The following is a 15,371-nucleotide window of genomic DNA, read 5'->3' on the forward strand; positions in this document are numbered from 1 at the left end:
GTGGATGCTTCTTTTAAGAAGCAACTGGACATCCATTTGTATAAGGTATAGTACCGTATTTTTCGCCCTATAAGACACACTTTTTTACTCCAAAAAAGAGGGTAAAAATCTGAGTGCGTCTTGTAAGCCGAATGTAGCCACCTGGGTCATCTAAAAATGGGGCAGGCAAAGCGGGCGTTGCAGAGATCGTGATGGCTGGAAAGGAGAGAGGTTTCGCTTTCAGAGCTCCCGCTCGGCTGGGCTCCCGGGAGGGCTTAGGCGGGGGCGGGGGCAGCGGCTCCTCACATTGCTGGGGAGTGAAGTTGTTATGGCCATTGTTTCCCCTGAGCTGCCCCACCCCCCGAATCTCTGAGGCACCTTTCGCTTGCAGGAGGAGGAGGGTGAGCTCCGAGTATACCAAAGCCTCTGAGTAACTGGGAAAGAAAGCCGCGCTTGGAACCTGCCGAAAACTGCCGCCCAAAAAGCACGCCTTTCTTTCCCAGTTACTCAGAGGCTTTGGTTTAAGGAGGCGCTGCTTTAAGGCTCCTGAGAATCCGGAGAGATTGTGGGGGGGGGGGGAGGAAGACAAGGGAAGAGTAACAATCTCCTTTTTACAAAAGCTTTTCTCAGAACGCTAGATTGGGAAGTTAAAAACCTAGAAAGGGACACGATCAAGCTTGATTCAAAGGCTTTGCTTCCTGAGAATCCGGAGAGATTGGGGTGGGGGTGGGTGGGGGAGGAAGGCAAGGGAAGAGGAACGATCTCCTTTTTACAATCTCCTTTCCAGCAGCATTCACTCAAGCCAGATGCATATGAGGGGGTTAGAGACCACCAGATGAAATATTGGGTTAGAGAGCACCAGATGAGATATGAGGGGGTATGAGACCACTAGATTCACTGTTTACTGACTTTACTAACTGTTAATGAGAGTAAAGATAGTTCTTAATATGTTACATGGTTGACATAAAATTGTTCTTAAACTGCTGTTAACTTTATACAGTTGATATAAAATATTTTACTACAGTATTTGGTTCAGAATCTTTTTTTTCTAGATTTTCCTCCTTTAAAATTGGGTGCGTCCTATATTCCGGAGCGTCTTATAGGGCGAAAAATACGGTAATCTCCTATATAAGGAGATTACTATATAAGGATAATATAGTATATATGGTCTCCTGCTTGAGCAGGGGATTGGACTAGAAGACCTCCAAGGCCCCTTCCAACTCTATTATTCTGTATTCTATGTTATTCTGTAGTGCTGACTAGTAAAATCTAAAGCTTGTTTCTCCTATTATAGCAATAGATTACTTCACTGTATATATATGTGTGTGTATGTCACACTTATAATGCTCCTAACTTTCTATTAATCTATACTTATCAGTTTATCATGCAATAGATTACTTCAATTCCTAGAACTTTGCTATATTTCCGGATAGTGTCCCACAGGGTTCCTATCTACTTGACTTTAATAATTAAAAATGATTTTAAATAAAATATAAAGCTGAGAATGGGTAAAACAGCGATGGCGAACCTTTTTTGGCTCGTGTGCCATAAGTGGTGGGAGCGCAAGGGGGTCGTGCATGGGCGTGCCGCACCCATAATGCAACATTACTTGCGGGATCGTATTCTGCCCCATACATCCCTACGACCCATCCACTCGCACAGAGAGGGACTTCTCCAGGTGCCGTCCACCAGACAGTGTCGAGGGGCGGCACCTAGGAGCAGAGCCTTCTCTGTGGCGGGCCCAGCCCTGTGGAATGACCTCCCTCCGGATATTAGGACCACCACTGACCTCCGCTCCTTCCGTGTAAAGCTCAAGACCCACCTATTCAAAATAGCTGGCCTGGCTCAACCATAACCTCATATCGCTCCTGACGGGTTTTTAATTCGGTAATTTTATTCAATGGGATTTTAAATTGTGTTTTTAATTGTTTTCACTTATCAGTCTACCTCCTCCATGCACATGTATATGTCTTTGTTCTTATGTATGTTTGTCTTTATCTGTATTTTATTTGTTTTGATTGTACGCCGCCCCGAGTCCTTCAGGAGAGGGTTGCGGCTAACAAATAAAATTATTATTATTATTATTATTATTATTATTATTATTATTATTATTATTATTATTATTATTATTATTATTATTATTATTATTAACATGCAACACCCCCCAGTGCGCATGCGCGCATGAGAGGTCCCCCCCATTTTTTGCATGCTTTTCTCACCCTCCCCAGGCTCCAGAGGCTTTCGCCTGGGGAGGGCAAAAACAGCCTGCCCCGCCCCCTCGGAGGTCCCTGGGGGCTTAAACCGACCCTACAAGCAAACCAGAAATGCCAGTCTTGCCCAACTGCATTCATGCCAGGCCATAATACCTAATACACCTACCGTACCATATCACATTTCCACATTCATGCTACACTGAAGCACTTGCCCATTCCCAAATGCACCATGCTATGGCATCTGTTTGCATTGCACTGCAGCACCCATTCCCCTGCCTGCACTTGTGCTGCAACATCCACAGCACTTTGATGCCATAACACCAAAACTAAATTAAAAAACATGGTGTTCCACTTTAGTCTTAGTTTCAAATTATTACCTTGCTTCACAAAGCAGCTTTGAAGGAAGCCTTTTTTAAAAATACCTTCATGAAATTGATTGCTTTAGGGATTTTGTACATCCTTACAATTTGCTAGTTAATTCATTTTCTGATTTATTTAACAATCTAGATTTAGTTCTTGTATTTTCTCTATTTAAATCTTCAAGGTTATCTGCAGTGTGTGTGTTTGTATGTGTGTGAGTTTGACTCCTGGCAACTGCCTGGACAAGTCTTGGTAAAATTTTAAAAGTGACTTGTTTCTGCCTGCTTCCTTTGGGCTTATTATAGCATTGTTCAAATAATGTCATCTGATGCCACCCAGAAAGAAGGTCTTCTCTGTTGTTGCACCTGCCCTCTGGAACAGCATTTTCTCAGAGATTTATATGGGGCCTACTGTATCTTCATTCAGATATAGTAAAAATTTGGCTCTCCACTCTCAGGTCTTGGGTTTTGGTGGATGATGAGCTTTTCATAACATTTTTTCTGCTGCATTTGAATAGTTGTCTCTTTCAGATACCTTTTCTCTCTTCTGCTTCTTTTTAAGTTGTTTTTATTGTTAAAGACAGAGTCCCATAAGTAGCCTTATAAATAAATTAAATATGTTTTAAATTAACTTTTCCCAAGAAAGGTTACCATCTCAATCTCCAGTCATTGTAATTTTGGGTCATGCTAAATTTGTAATAACTGAACTAAAGTCCATTACTTCAAGAGCATTCAGCCTTCCATAATAAGATCACTCTTTTTCAGCCAAACTAATTTATGCTCAGTAAGAATAATGTCACTAGAAAGTAAACTTTTTGCTAGGTAAACCCTTTTTATTTACTAATCTTATTAAATTATATCTCCTTTTAAAAAAAGAATGAAAGCATTGACAAAAAACAAATTTCATATTTTAGATTATTAGTGAAAATACTTATTTGGTGCAATTTTGGGAATATTTTTTAAAATTGGGAAGTGTACTACAATGTCTACAGCAGAGGTGGTATTCAGCAAGTTCTCACCAGTTCTGGAGAACAGGTAGAGGAAATTTTGAGTAGTTCGGAGAACCGGTAAATGCCACCTCTGACTGGCCTCATTCCCATCTATTCTCTGCCTCCTGGGTCCCAGCTGATCAGGAGGAAATGGATATTTTGCAGTAATTCCTTTGGAATGGGGAGGGAATAGAGATTTTACAGTATCCTTCCCCTGCCACGCCCACCAAGTCACGCCCACCAAGCCACACCAAGCCCACCAAGCCACGCCCACAGAACTTGTAGTAAAAAAAATTGTCTATACTAGTCTACAGATAGTTAAGGTTAATGTGAAAGATGAGAGATCAGAAATTTTCAGATTATAGAATGATTCCAAAATATAAAACTGGAGAACTATATTAAGATTATTTAGCTCAACTGTTTATTTAAATTTAAATAATTGTGCACACATTAATCAAGGGTTATATGAGAAATTGTATTTATCAGATGGAACTGTTTGTATAGCCTAGAGTTGTCTATTTTAATCGATGACAACTCTATAGGGTTTCAGGTAGAAGTCTTACTCCTATCTGAGAATTTTATATGTACTTTATTTTTGAGTTCATTCCCTTTGGCTAGATCTGGGTGATTATTCCTTACATTTGTTCTTATTTTAACTAATCTATCAATCTGTATGTTGTTATTCTTTTAGCAATATCAAAGGACCAGCTTGTGAGCTCCCTAGAACCTGAACCTACTGATAAGAATGACATGGTATTATTGAATGAGATTCTCAATGCATCTTCTTTGGATGATAGCGAATTCAGCAGGGAATGGGTAGCTGTCTTTGGAGAGGTTACCCTTGCTGAGACAGGGGCAAACTCTTCAGTGGGAGAAATGGAGAGCAATCAATCATCATCATCAGGCTTCCTTCCTTCTCAGCTTTTAGACCAAAACATGAATAATTTGCAACGTTCTCTTCAAGGTAAGCTTGTTTTCATATCTGACATTATAATCCCAAATTAGTCATTTGTCTGTTGATGTTATTGTTTCTGTCATTATTTTGGCGAAGGTAAAACAGGAATGAGTGTAGGTGTTTAGTGCCAAATTCTAGTACAGTATGTAGCAATGTTCTTCCATTGAAGCGACAAGAAGGAAACAAGTTTCCAAATATCTAATATATTAAATATTTAAATATGTAATATATTTAAATAGTCATAATTTTCTATCTTTTGTTAATTTAACAAATGTAATTTTAATTATGATTTATCAAGCAATATGGATTCACTGTACTTATTTCGGCAATATGTAAATGATACTGCAACTCAGACAATGGGAATAGGAAATTACAGATGGTCAGAACCAGCAGTGGGTTATTTCTTGACCATTGAAGACGTGCTTTCCCCTTAGGCACTGGGAGATTGATGGCATGGGGCAATTGATGAATAAATTTGAGTTTTACTATGGCCCCAATGATGTTTATTATTTCAAATGGTCTTTTATTGTATTATGTTTTAATTTTGTTTTCTACCCAGAATTTCTTCTGGAAGATGGTTGCCTATATAAGTTTGTTTAGTAAATAAAAGCCAAGGGAAGAAATATTAGGGAAATCAAATTTGCTTATAAAACTTAAAATGATTGTCTTGCATTTTACTTGAATGTGATTGCATGCATACATATCCTGATAAGTTTGCAAATATAATTTCTAGGGTGTGGTGATTCCATTGTCTATATTACTCTTAACTTTATTAATTTTTTAAAAATTTTTTTTGTTAAAATCATAACCAGTTTTGCTCTCATTGAATATTGATTAATTATTGTCACACTTAAAAGATGTGTAAATCCAGGACCAGATTTAAAAGAAAACATGCTTTATTACATCACCGTTCTTGTTGTTTAAGTTTTCCCCGTACAGTGGGGCATCTTCTCTGCTGCCAACATTTTATGTTAATTTCTCTGCTGTTTCTTGGGCAGATGGTGGCTGTGGGAGGGAGGCGTAAAGGGTGAAAGGAAAAATTGTCTCATTATTTTTAGAATGAAGGGATGACAAGTGTGAAGGGTACTTAATTCCCCCAGGGTGTTAATGTGGGTTGGGTTGGTTGTCATTTGTTGATGGGAAAATTATTCCTCTGACTTTGCTCAGGTAGAAGCAATAAAAAGAATGTTTTTAAAGGGACACTATTAGGACTGGCAGATCTATGATATGAATATTTCAGTGGTTTTTATTCCAAATTCTTTGGCGTAATAAGTCTGACTAGAAAAATAGCTGCTTTCTCAACACTGGGAAAATGCTAAAGAGAAGAATATTTTAGTTGGTCTGATTTACCTTGATACAGGATAAGAGTCGCCTTTAGGCGTGATGGGGCAGCAAACAAATTTAATAAATAAGTCTATTAAGAAACCAAAAGGATCTAAACATGGCAAGAAATGTGTATAACATTTCTCACAGTGGTGACTGCTTTTCATAAAACAGCAGTTAAGTAACAGAAGGTAAGAATTAAAATTAAAAGCTGGAGGATAGGGACATGTAGGACCTCCTATAACCTGTTTAACAGAGATTTTTGAAAGAAGAACCATTTCAACTTCCATTATTTTTCAAACAGTATGATCAGTGCTGAATAGTCTGGGAGGTAAAATCTATGTGTTTGGCTGCAGTGATGGAATAAATAATAAAACATTTTATATGGTTCCTGAAAAAAAACATTATAAATATGTGGCTTTCTGATTGTGTGCGCACATGTACAACATAAACACACTGTACAGGTAATCTTCAACTTATAACTATTTGTTTAGTAACTCATTCAAAGTAACAGCTTTGTAAGAGAGCAAATTTGAAAGCCCTAATGAATCTGTAGGACTGCCTTAACTTGGAAGATCTTGCAGGTTGCAGGAGCATAATGGACTCCTTTTGAATGGTAAAATCTTACCAAAGCTGTAGAGGTGTACACTGTATAAAATTTGTTCGGTAGGAGAAATGAATATACCAGGATAAGGAGGTATGAAATTGTACTCCAAAAATGTACAGGTGTGCACCAGTTTGATTGGAGTCCCATTTGTTTGCTTTATGTTATTTTATGATAGTGTCAAGCAAAAAACTAAGACCTTGGTTTTCTAACTAAGGTATGTAGGAAGCACATCACAATAGTAGTGGGGGATTTTAACTACCCTGACATGAACTGGGAAACAAACTCTGCACCAAGTGGAAGATCCAACAGGTTTCTAACAAACCTAGCAGACAAGTTTGTTTTCCAAAAAGTAGAGAAGGGAACAAGGGGATCAGCCATATTGGACTTAATTCTCACTAACAGAGAGGAAATGATAGAAGGTGTTGAAGCCACAGGAACCCTGGGGGCAAGTGACCATGCAATATTGGAATTCAACATTATGCAAACACAAGTAGTAGAACAAAGTGAAATCAGAGTCTTGGACTTTAAGAGAGCTAATTTCAATAAAGTTAGAGAGAGCTTGGGAAAAATTCCGTGGATGAGAATCCTCAAGGGGAAAACAACTCAAGAAGCTTGGGAAATTTTGAAAACCGAGATTACAAAAGCCCAGTCTAGCACAATACCAGTGAAGAAGAAAAATAACAGCTCCCCCCAAAAACCAGCATGGCTGCATAAAGAACTCTCTGACAAATTGAAAGAGAAAAAAGATAAGTACAAAAAGTGGAAAGGGGGGGGGCGGGACATAACTAAGGCAGAATATCAGCAAATAGCCCAAGCATGTAAAGATGAAGTGAGGAAAGCTAAGGCTCACAATAAATAAAGGCTTGCCACAAAAGTAAAAAATAACAAAAAAGCTTCTTCCAACATGTTAAAAACAAGAAAAGAGTTAAGGAAACAATTGGTCCATTGCTGGGAGAAAGTTGCAAGAAGGTGACAAGCAACAGGGAGAAAGCAGAACTATTTAACTCATGTTTTGTATCTGTCTTTACACAAAGGGATAAAACAGTCCAATCTATCAAAAACGCACCACAAAAATCAGATTAGGAACACAAGTTGAAATAGGGAAGAAAATGGTAAGTGAGCATCTGTACCCTAGATGAGTTCAAATCACCAGAACCGGATGGATTACACCCCAGGGTTCTGAAGAAACTGGCAGACGAGATCTCAGAACCACTGAACTATATCTTTCAGAGATCCTGGAGCACCGGGGAACTACCAGAGGACTGGAAAAGAGCTGATGTGGTTCCCATCTTCAAAAAAGGGGAAAAAACAGATCCAGGAAACTATAGACCTGTCAGCTTGACCTCAATACCAAGAAAAATTCTGGAAAAGATAATCAAGCAACGAATTAGCAAACACCTAGAAGCAAACAAAGTAATAGCCAAAAGCCAACATGGGTTTGTCAAAAACAGATCATGCCAGACTAATCTTATTGCATTCTTTGACAAAGTGACAAAATTAATGGACCAGAGGAATGCCGTTGATATAGTTTACTTGGACTTCAGTAAGGCATTTGATAAGGTAGACCATAACCTACTACTAGATAAAGTAGAAGAATGTGGGTTGGACAGCATCACCACCAGATGGATTCGTAACTGGCTGACCAACCATACTCAACGTGTAGTCCTCAATGGAACTGCATCTATATGGAGGGAGGTGTTGCAGTGGAGTACCCCAAGGCTCTGTTTTGGGCCTAGTACTCTTCAACATCTTCATCAATGATTTGGATGAGGGAATAAATGGGGAACTCATCAAATTTGCAGATGACACCAAGCTGGCAGGAATAGCCAACACTCCAGAAGATAGGCTAAAGATACAGAAGGATCTTGACAAACTTGAACATTGGGCAATATCTAACAAAATGAAATTTAATGGTGAAAAGAGTAAGGTTCTACATTTAGGCAACAAAAACAAAATTCACAGGTACAGTATAGGTGGTACCTTGCTCAACAGTAGTAACTGTGAAAGGGATCTTGGAGTCCTAGTGGACAACCATTTAAATATGAGCCAGCAGTGTGCAGCAGCTGCCAAAAAAGCCAACACAGTTCTAGGCTGCATCAACAGAGGGATAGAATCAAGATCACATGAAGTGTTAATACCACTTTATAATGCCTTGGTAAGACCACACTTGGAATACTGCATTCAGGTTTGGTCACCACGATGTAGAAAAGATGTGGAGACTCTAGAAAGAGTGCAGAGAAGAGCAACAAAGATGATTAGGCGACTGGAGACTAAAACATGAAGAACGGTTGCAGGAACTGGGTATGTCTATTTTAATAGAAAGAAGGACTGGGGAGACATGATAGCAGTGTTCCAATATCTCAGGGGTTGCCACAAAGAAGAGGGAGTCAAACTATTTTCCAAGGCACCTGAGGATAAAACAAGAAGCAATGGGTGGAAACTAATCAGGGAGAGAAGCAACTTAGAACTGAGGAGAAACTTCCTGACACTACAATTAATCAGTGGAACAGAATTTGCCTCCAGAAGTTGTGAATGCCCCAACACTGGAAGTCTTTAAGAAGATGTTGGACAGCCATTTGTCTGGAACGGTATAGGGTTTCCTGCCTAGGCAGGGGGTTGGACTAGAAGACCTCCAAGGTCCCTTCCAACTCTGCTATTGTATTGTATTGATGTTTTATTAATAGTTTTTGTTCCCTGCAGACTAAAGCTATTGCCTAAGTTCTTTTCTCATTTCCATCTGTGAGGTAGATATAATAACATTGGCATACAGACAAAATGGCCAGATGATGGGCTAGATCAGCAAGCATTTGAATTATTGGATTTAGATATAAATTGAAAAGTAATGGGGCAACTGTTTGGAGTTACATATAATATAGTGTTTGGCTTTTTACCTATACATATTAAGGACCTATCCAGTCAACTCTCATTAATAGTCTCCAAGGTCTTTTGAAGTAGAGAGCTAGAATCAAAAAAGATAGTATACTAAAGACTCCAACATTATTTAATAGGAAAATGGAGCTTGCCAATTCTTATACTTAACCAAAGGCATATTTCATATTTAATGAAAATTGTGATGTTAGAATCAAATATTCTTAAATAAGAATAAATATAAAATTATTAGATCAGTCAATCCATAATCTAATTAAACATGTTGTTACGATTGCTCTGTTTCAACAGCTTGCTTGTAAACAATTCAACTCTTATTATTGAATAGAAGCAGGCAACTTTTTCAACAGTGGATTACATTTTCTATCTTCCCCCAAAATGAAGAGTTGGTGTGGACATTTTAACATCATTAAAGAAAGAGGAGCTGTATTTTTTTCCTCTTTGTTTTTTGTGGTTTGGATTTTTTAAAAAAAACAAAAATATGTGACTTGCTCTTGAGTAATTACTGAAATAATAAAACAGGGCTGGCAGGTTGGAGAAAAGCAGGATTGAAAATTGCTTAGTCGTATTATAAGTAAAACATATCTTCAGAAATAATTCATTTTTGTTGCTCGGGTGTTTTATTTAAACAACACAACTAGCTATATAACATTGCAGTAAACATATTTTAGAGTAAATTAAAATATTCACATTAGAAATTCCATAGTGTTCCTTAAAGTACCAAATTTTCTATAAATTTACTTACTGGGGAGTCCTGCTTTTATTCTCTTTTTTCCCATTGCTCTAATGTTTTTATTGATGGGTTACTAAATTGACATACTGTGTATTCCAAATTAGCAATAAACTTTGTCAGCTGCCCTTAAAATTGAATGCATTAAATCAGTTTTCATATGGTCAGTCTAGTACAGTGGTTCTCAACCTTCCCAATGCTGCGACCCTTTAGTACAGTTCCTCATGTTGGGGTGAGCCCCAACCATAAAACTGGTGTCTCTGTTCCTAAGACCATCGAAAATATGTGTTTTCCGATGGTCTTAGGCGACCCCTGTGAAAGGGTCATTCGACCCCCAAAGGGGTCCCAACCCATAGGTTGAGAACCACTGGTCTAGTAGAAAGCATAGTTGTTTATTTCCTTATGTAATATGTCTGCTAATCAAAAAGTGACAGTAGCCTCTTTTTTCATGGAGTGGCAGTGTATTATAACATATATTTATATTTTCCAATCCTCTGAAGTCCCTGAGCACTTTGGTAGAATATCAGATGAAACCTGGTATCGCTACTTGCTTTTTTACGTCAGTATTGCTTAGTAACCCTAAGTTGGGAGAACTTGTGTTATTGTATCATGGCTGATCCCAATCTTCCTTAAATAATTGAGGAAGTATTGCAAATGCATACAAAATGCCATTCGCATGACTGAAATGCTAATTGTGATAACCATTATTTCTTATAATGCATTTCATTGGCAGAGAACAATAGCATTTTTGCTACAATCCTGCAAATTGCAGAATTAATCTATAAAGCTAATAAAGCATTCAACTTTAATCCACTCTAGCTAAATGCTGGACTAGAAACCTAGTTCAGCTTGCTATTTAGCTCATTTCACACCTGAAGCTGAGCGTAATCATATATTTCTATAAAACTAAAAGAAATTTGCTTACAATCTCAATTGAGACCAAAACTTCTCCCGCTAAATGACACATTTGTGAAGCAAATAACAAGATTGTTAAGCAAATCTGGATTCCTCCATCGATTTCACTTGTTGGAAGCTGACTAAGAAAGTTGCAGATGGCAATCAGGTCACCCCAACTTCATGCCAGTTGCCAAGCGGCCGAATCATGTTGGATTATGTGATCACGAGGACATTGTAACAGTCTTTAAGTGCAAGGACTATTGTACGTCACATTTGAATGGTCACTGAATGATGATAAGTTAAGGGCTACCTGTGTTGCTAAAGGTAAAGGTTTTCCTTGTCTAGCAGTGCCCGACTCTAGGGCAAAGTGCTCATCTCTGTTTCTTGGCCAAGGGAGCCAGTTCAAAGATATTTTCCATGGTCATGTGACCAGCATGACTATCCACCAAAGGCACCTAGAACACTGTTATTTTCCACAGAAATAGTACCTATTATTCTACTCACATGTGCATGCTTTCAAATTGCTAGGTAGGCAAGAGCTGGGGCAAGAACAGGAGCTCAACCCAGTGCGTGGCACTTGGATCTTGAACCTGGATCACCAGCTTTCCAGTTGATAAGCTCAGTATCATTAACGGCTGAGCCATCACAGACCTCCCCCCCCCCCGCCCCATATTGCTACCTTAACAAAAAGGCTTTTGTTTTCCTAACTCTGTTTAGTTCTAATTTGTTAATAACAGCTTATCCCAGAAGAACTGCCTTCTGGATTTCTTTCTTAGGTTTAAAGTCATCCCATATTTAAGCAAAAATAGAAATACATAAAGAGAACTTGTGAAGAATTAAAATAATACAAAGAAAAATAAGCCTGCTTAAGGTAACCTCAGCTCCGTAAATCAATGACATGACAAAGCGAAATGAAAGCAGCATTTCAGGACATGTCAAGAGTTTTGATTTTCAGAAAATGGTTTGGGTATTGTTGCCTTGAATGATTTAAATGATTAAGTAATTACTATTGATTCATAGAAATGCAATTCTTTTATTGAATCTTAGGTTGGGCAGCCAGCAGCATTAACCCATCACCTGCGGTGCAGACAGGACAGAAATCCAACAACTTCAACCCAAATGTCAACAAGACACCAATGAAAGGTAACTGATAAAAGATTTTTTTTTTAATTTAAATGTTACCTTTGAGCTCAGACTTCCCCAGAACCTCAGGTCTATTTACAAAGAATAGTTTCCTTTGAAACTATTCTATATTTTATTTTTACTGCACTCTGACTAAAGTATTCATCATCCTTGGAATACATGTACAAACATGTACATAATTTGGATTTCACATGCCCATTCTAATGTTATATTTACAATTACATTGACTGTTAGATTACTTTTGAGAAGAGTCTCATGAAAGCTAGGTTTCAAATTTGCATACACAATGAATAAATAAAGAGAAAGAAAGGGTAAACCTACCATAAGCACATGTGGCAAAGTGTCTACTTAGATGTGTCTAAAATCCTTTCTTGAGTAATGCCTCCTAAATCTATTTGTTCTCATGTCATCCTTCAAAACTGCAGTCAAACACAAATACTGACTTGGCCAACATAGTCTATGCTTTCTTTTTTTGCAGAAGCTGCAAGTTCTTCTAAAGATCTAACAGCTTGGTTTAGCCTCTTTGCTGATCTGGACCCTTTGTCCAACCCAGATGCTGTTGGGAAAACAGATAAAGAACATGAATTGCTCAATGCATGAGCTGTCTGGCTATGGTAAATCTCTAGTCACCAATCATTAACACTATCTTGGGGGTTTAAGAAAATTTAAAACTGAACCAATGCGTTGTTGTACAACTTCTCACTTTTGTGCCATTCTAATAAAATCACAGGATTGACCTTTCCCTTTCTATAGGTTACAGTTATTAGCTCTTGTTTATATAAACAGTTTACACCCATTTTTGTAAGTAGATGTACTGAACGAGATTTTGATTTAAAGGGAATTGCTGACTAGATTAGTGTACTTTGTGTCGCTTGGTTCTTGATAGAGCAGTCACATGGTAAATAAAAAGGTAAACTGTAAAAGAAAAGTTATTTTTGTATATTTATTCTTTGCTTAAATCAGAAAAGAAAATCATGTAATTGGAAGTTGCATGGATTGAATCAAAAAGTCTATAATATGTAATAAGTGCAGCATTAGAATATAAACTAAATTTCTATTCTTAGTATCAATAATGAAAAGTCTATACTTAGGGGCTAATCAAAGAAAATTATAGTTGAGTATGAATCTATTCTGCTCATTCTCTGATTTTACATTATTAAATAGCATGGCATAAGTCCAAATCCACTGCCAAGACTATATACTTTTAGAGTGTTCTTTTGTGCCAGCAGTTTCTGCTATAAAAGAGACTAGATTTTATTGCCTTTGCCACCATGTGCATTCATTATAATCTTTGTTTTCTATATAAGGCTCTTTTCATTGTAGCTGGTTTCATACAACCATGTTCTTAAGCCTGTTGTAACACTCTTCTTTAATAAAGATGGTTTTGACAAAAAATGTATGTGTAAATGACCTTTTTTATTCGTTGAAACATAAAAATGATAAAATGATAGAAATGCTGTATTATCACTTGTAGTCAGAAATCTATAGTTAACTTTATTGTTGGAAAGATAATAAACCATCAGCCCATAAGGGAATAGTTATTATCAACATGAATTATCTCAGGCATTTATTTAATTAGTGTCCAACTGCCTGGTGCCAGGTGACATTCATGGAAAGGAAGCAAGCAAACAAACAAATCAGCAAGCTAATCTTTATAGAATTGGTTCTTTTTAATCTATCTTCTCTAGTTGTTTCTGCCCATCCAGCAGGATAGGTCAGATGGGCTCCCTATAAATATACATCATTTTGTTGGGCCATGAAAACCTGCCTTCTCTGTCCCAATACCTGTCTTCTGATACAAGAACTCCCCGTGGATACATTCAATTCCCACCCTTCAAATGTTCCTGACCTAGCTTGAGATCTGGACAATTCCCAGGCATAGAGTTAGGATACTTATCGAGCCTTTGGCAGTCTGAATTTATTATATTTGTGGTTTTATGGGGCTTGTCGTGTTCTTTTTTTTAAACTCTTCTTTTAAAAATTATAAGCCACATGGTGTCTATTTAGAGTCAAAATACAGTTTAGAAAGTTTCCTGGAAATTCTTACACCAGATAATATTACACAGTTTTAATATTCTCAGGATCCAACCAGATAAAATTCTATCTTGCAAAAACATACATGTTACTTTGAATGTTTTTTTATTCATAGTAACATAACAAAGATTTAAAGTGTTTGTTTTTCTTTCTATTTTTCTTTCTATTTCTTTCTATATCTGTAAGTAGATATTCCAGTACATACCTTTCCTCCTTTTCCTTCACAGACTTTAGAAGAGAGATTGAAAAGCAGTAACAGGATGCATTTTTATTGCTCTACTCTTTCAAGATTTATTATCTCCCTGTCTACAAATCTAATTCTTATGCTATTGTATTTAGTAGCTGAAGCAGTGCTGTTACTCCCGTCAGTCTTCTTCGTAGATCTTTGAGTGTATTTTGTTCCTCAGAATCCAATCCTGTTCCATCTTCAGTGGTTTTTCCTTCACTAGAAACTCTTTGGTGATCTTCAATCCGTTATCAAATTTGAAGATTTTCACCAACAAAGCCATCTAAATCCACTTTGGTTTATCAACCAAAATATTTTCTTCAGTTCCCTAAATCCAACAACATTCGTTTTTCCTGCCAGAGGAGTTTTCCAATTTCTCCTCCCCCCACCCCCAACTCACCCTTCTGCTTATGAAAAAGACTTATCTGCTCCAGCTCAGCAGTATCACAAATGTGTTCAGCCTCTAAGTCAGGGGTGTCAAACTCATGGTGTCATGGTGGTGTCACGTGACATATTATGATTCCCCCTCCCCTTCGCTAAATCGGGTGTGGGTGTGGCCAGCATGTGACACATCTGGCCTAAAGCCCACAGTTTGACAGCCCTGCTCTAACTATACTGGGAAATCGCAAGACAAGATGGCAGGCAATATTTACATGCTCCATTGTATCTCAATTACTATGGGTCAAAGATATCAAGTCTGACTTATTTGTTAAATTAGTAACGCAACCACCTAGATGTATATTAATTAAATGAGATTTGGCACACAAATTTGCTTATTTTATAACTAACTCAAGGCAGCATAACACCCCTTCCTCCTATTTTCCCCACAAGTCTTTCTGTAAAACATATGATATTGGCAGTATATAGTAAAAAATTATGCTGTTCCCCTAATGTCTAATATGTTTTTGTTTTTTCTAATTATAAAGAGAAGTTTTTCTAATTATACGGTCGAAAAAAATTATGAGAGAGAAATGGGATATTTTTGGTTTAATCTTAATATAAATTTAACCAAAGAAAGGGCATTCCGTTA

General features: G+C 37.4%; 1 protein-coding gene across 7 annotated transcripts in view; it reads left to right on the plus strand.

Moving 5' to 3' along the window:
• Positions 1 to 13,464, plus strand: part of ICA1 (islet cell autoantigen 1) — a 61,718-nt gene extending 48,254 nt beyond the window's left edge. For all 7 annotated transcript variants that reach the window (XM_081932249.1, XM_081932248.1, XM_081932243.1 and 4 more), the window contains 3 exons: positions 4,232 to 4,504; positions 11,986 to 12,081; positions 12,560 to 13,464. In XM_081932249.1, coding sequence (XP_081788375.1) covers positions 4,232 to 4,504; positions 11,986 to 12,081; positions 12,560 to 12,681 — 491 coding nt within the window. In that variant the 3' untranslated portion in view covers positions 12,682 to 13,464. The remainder of the gene's footprint in view (positions 1 to 4,231; positions 4,505 to 11,985; positions 12,082 to 12,559) is intronic.
• Positions 13,465 to 15,371: the final 1,907 nt, after the last annotated feature.

Source organism: Natrix helvetica (assembly GCF_964273705.1).
Source record: "Natrix helvetica genome assembly, chromosome: Z".
NCBI classification, from domain to species: Eukaryota; Metazoa; Chordata; class Lepidosauria; order Squamata; family Natricidae; genus Natrix; species Natrix helvetica.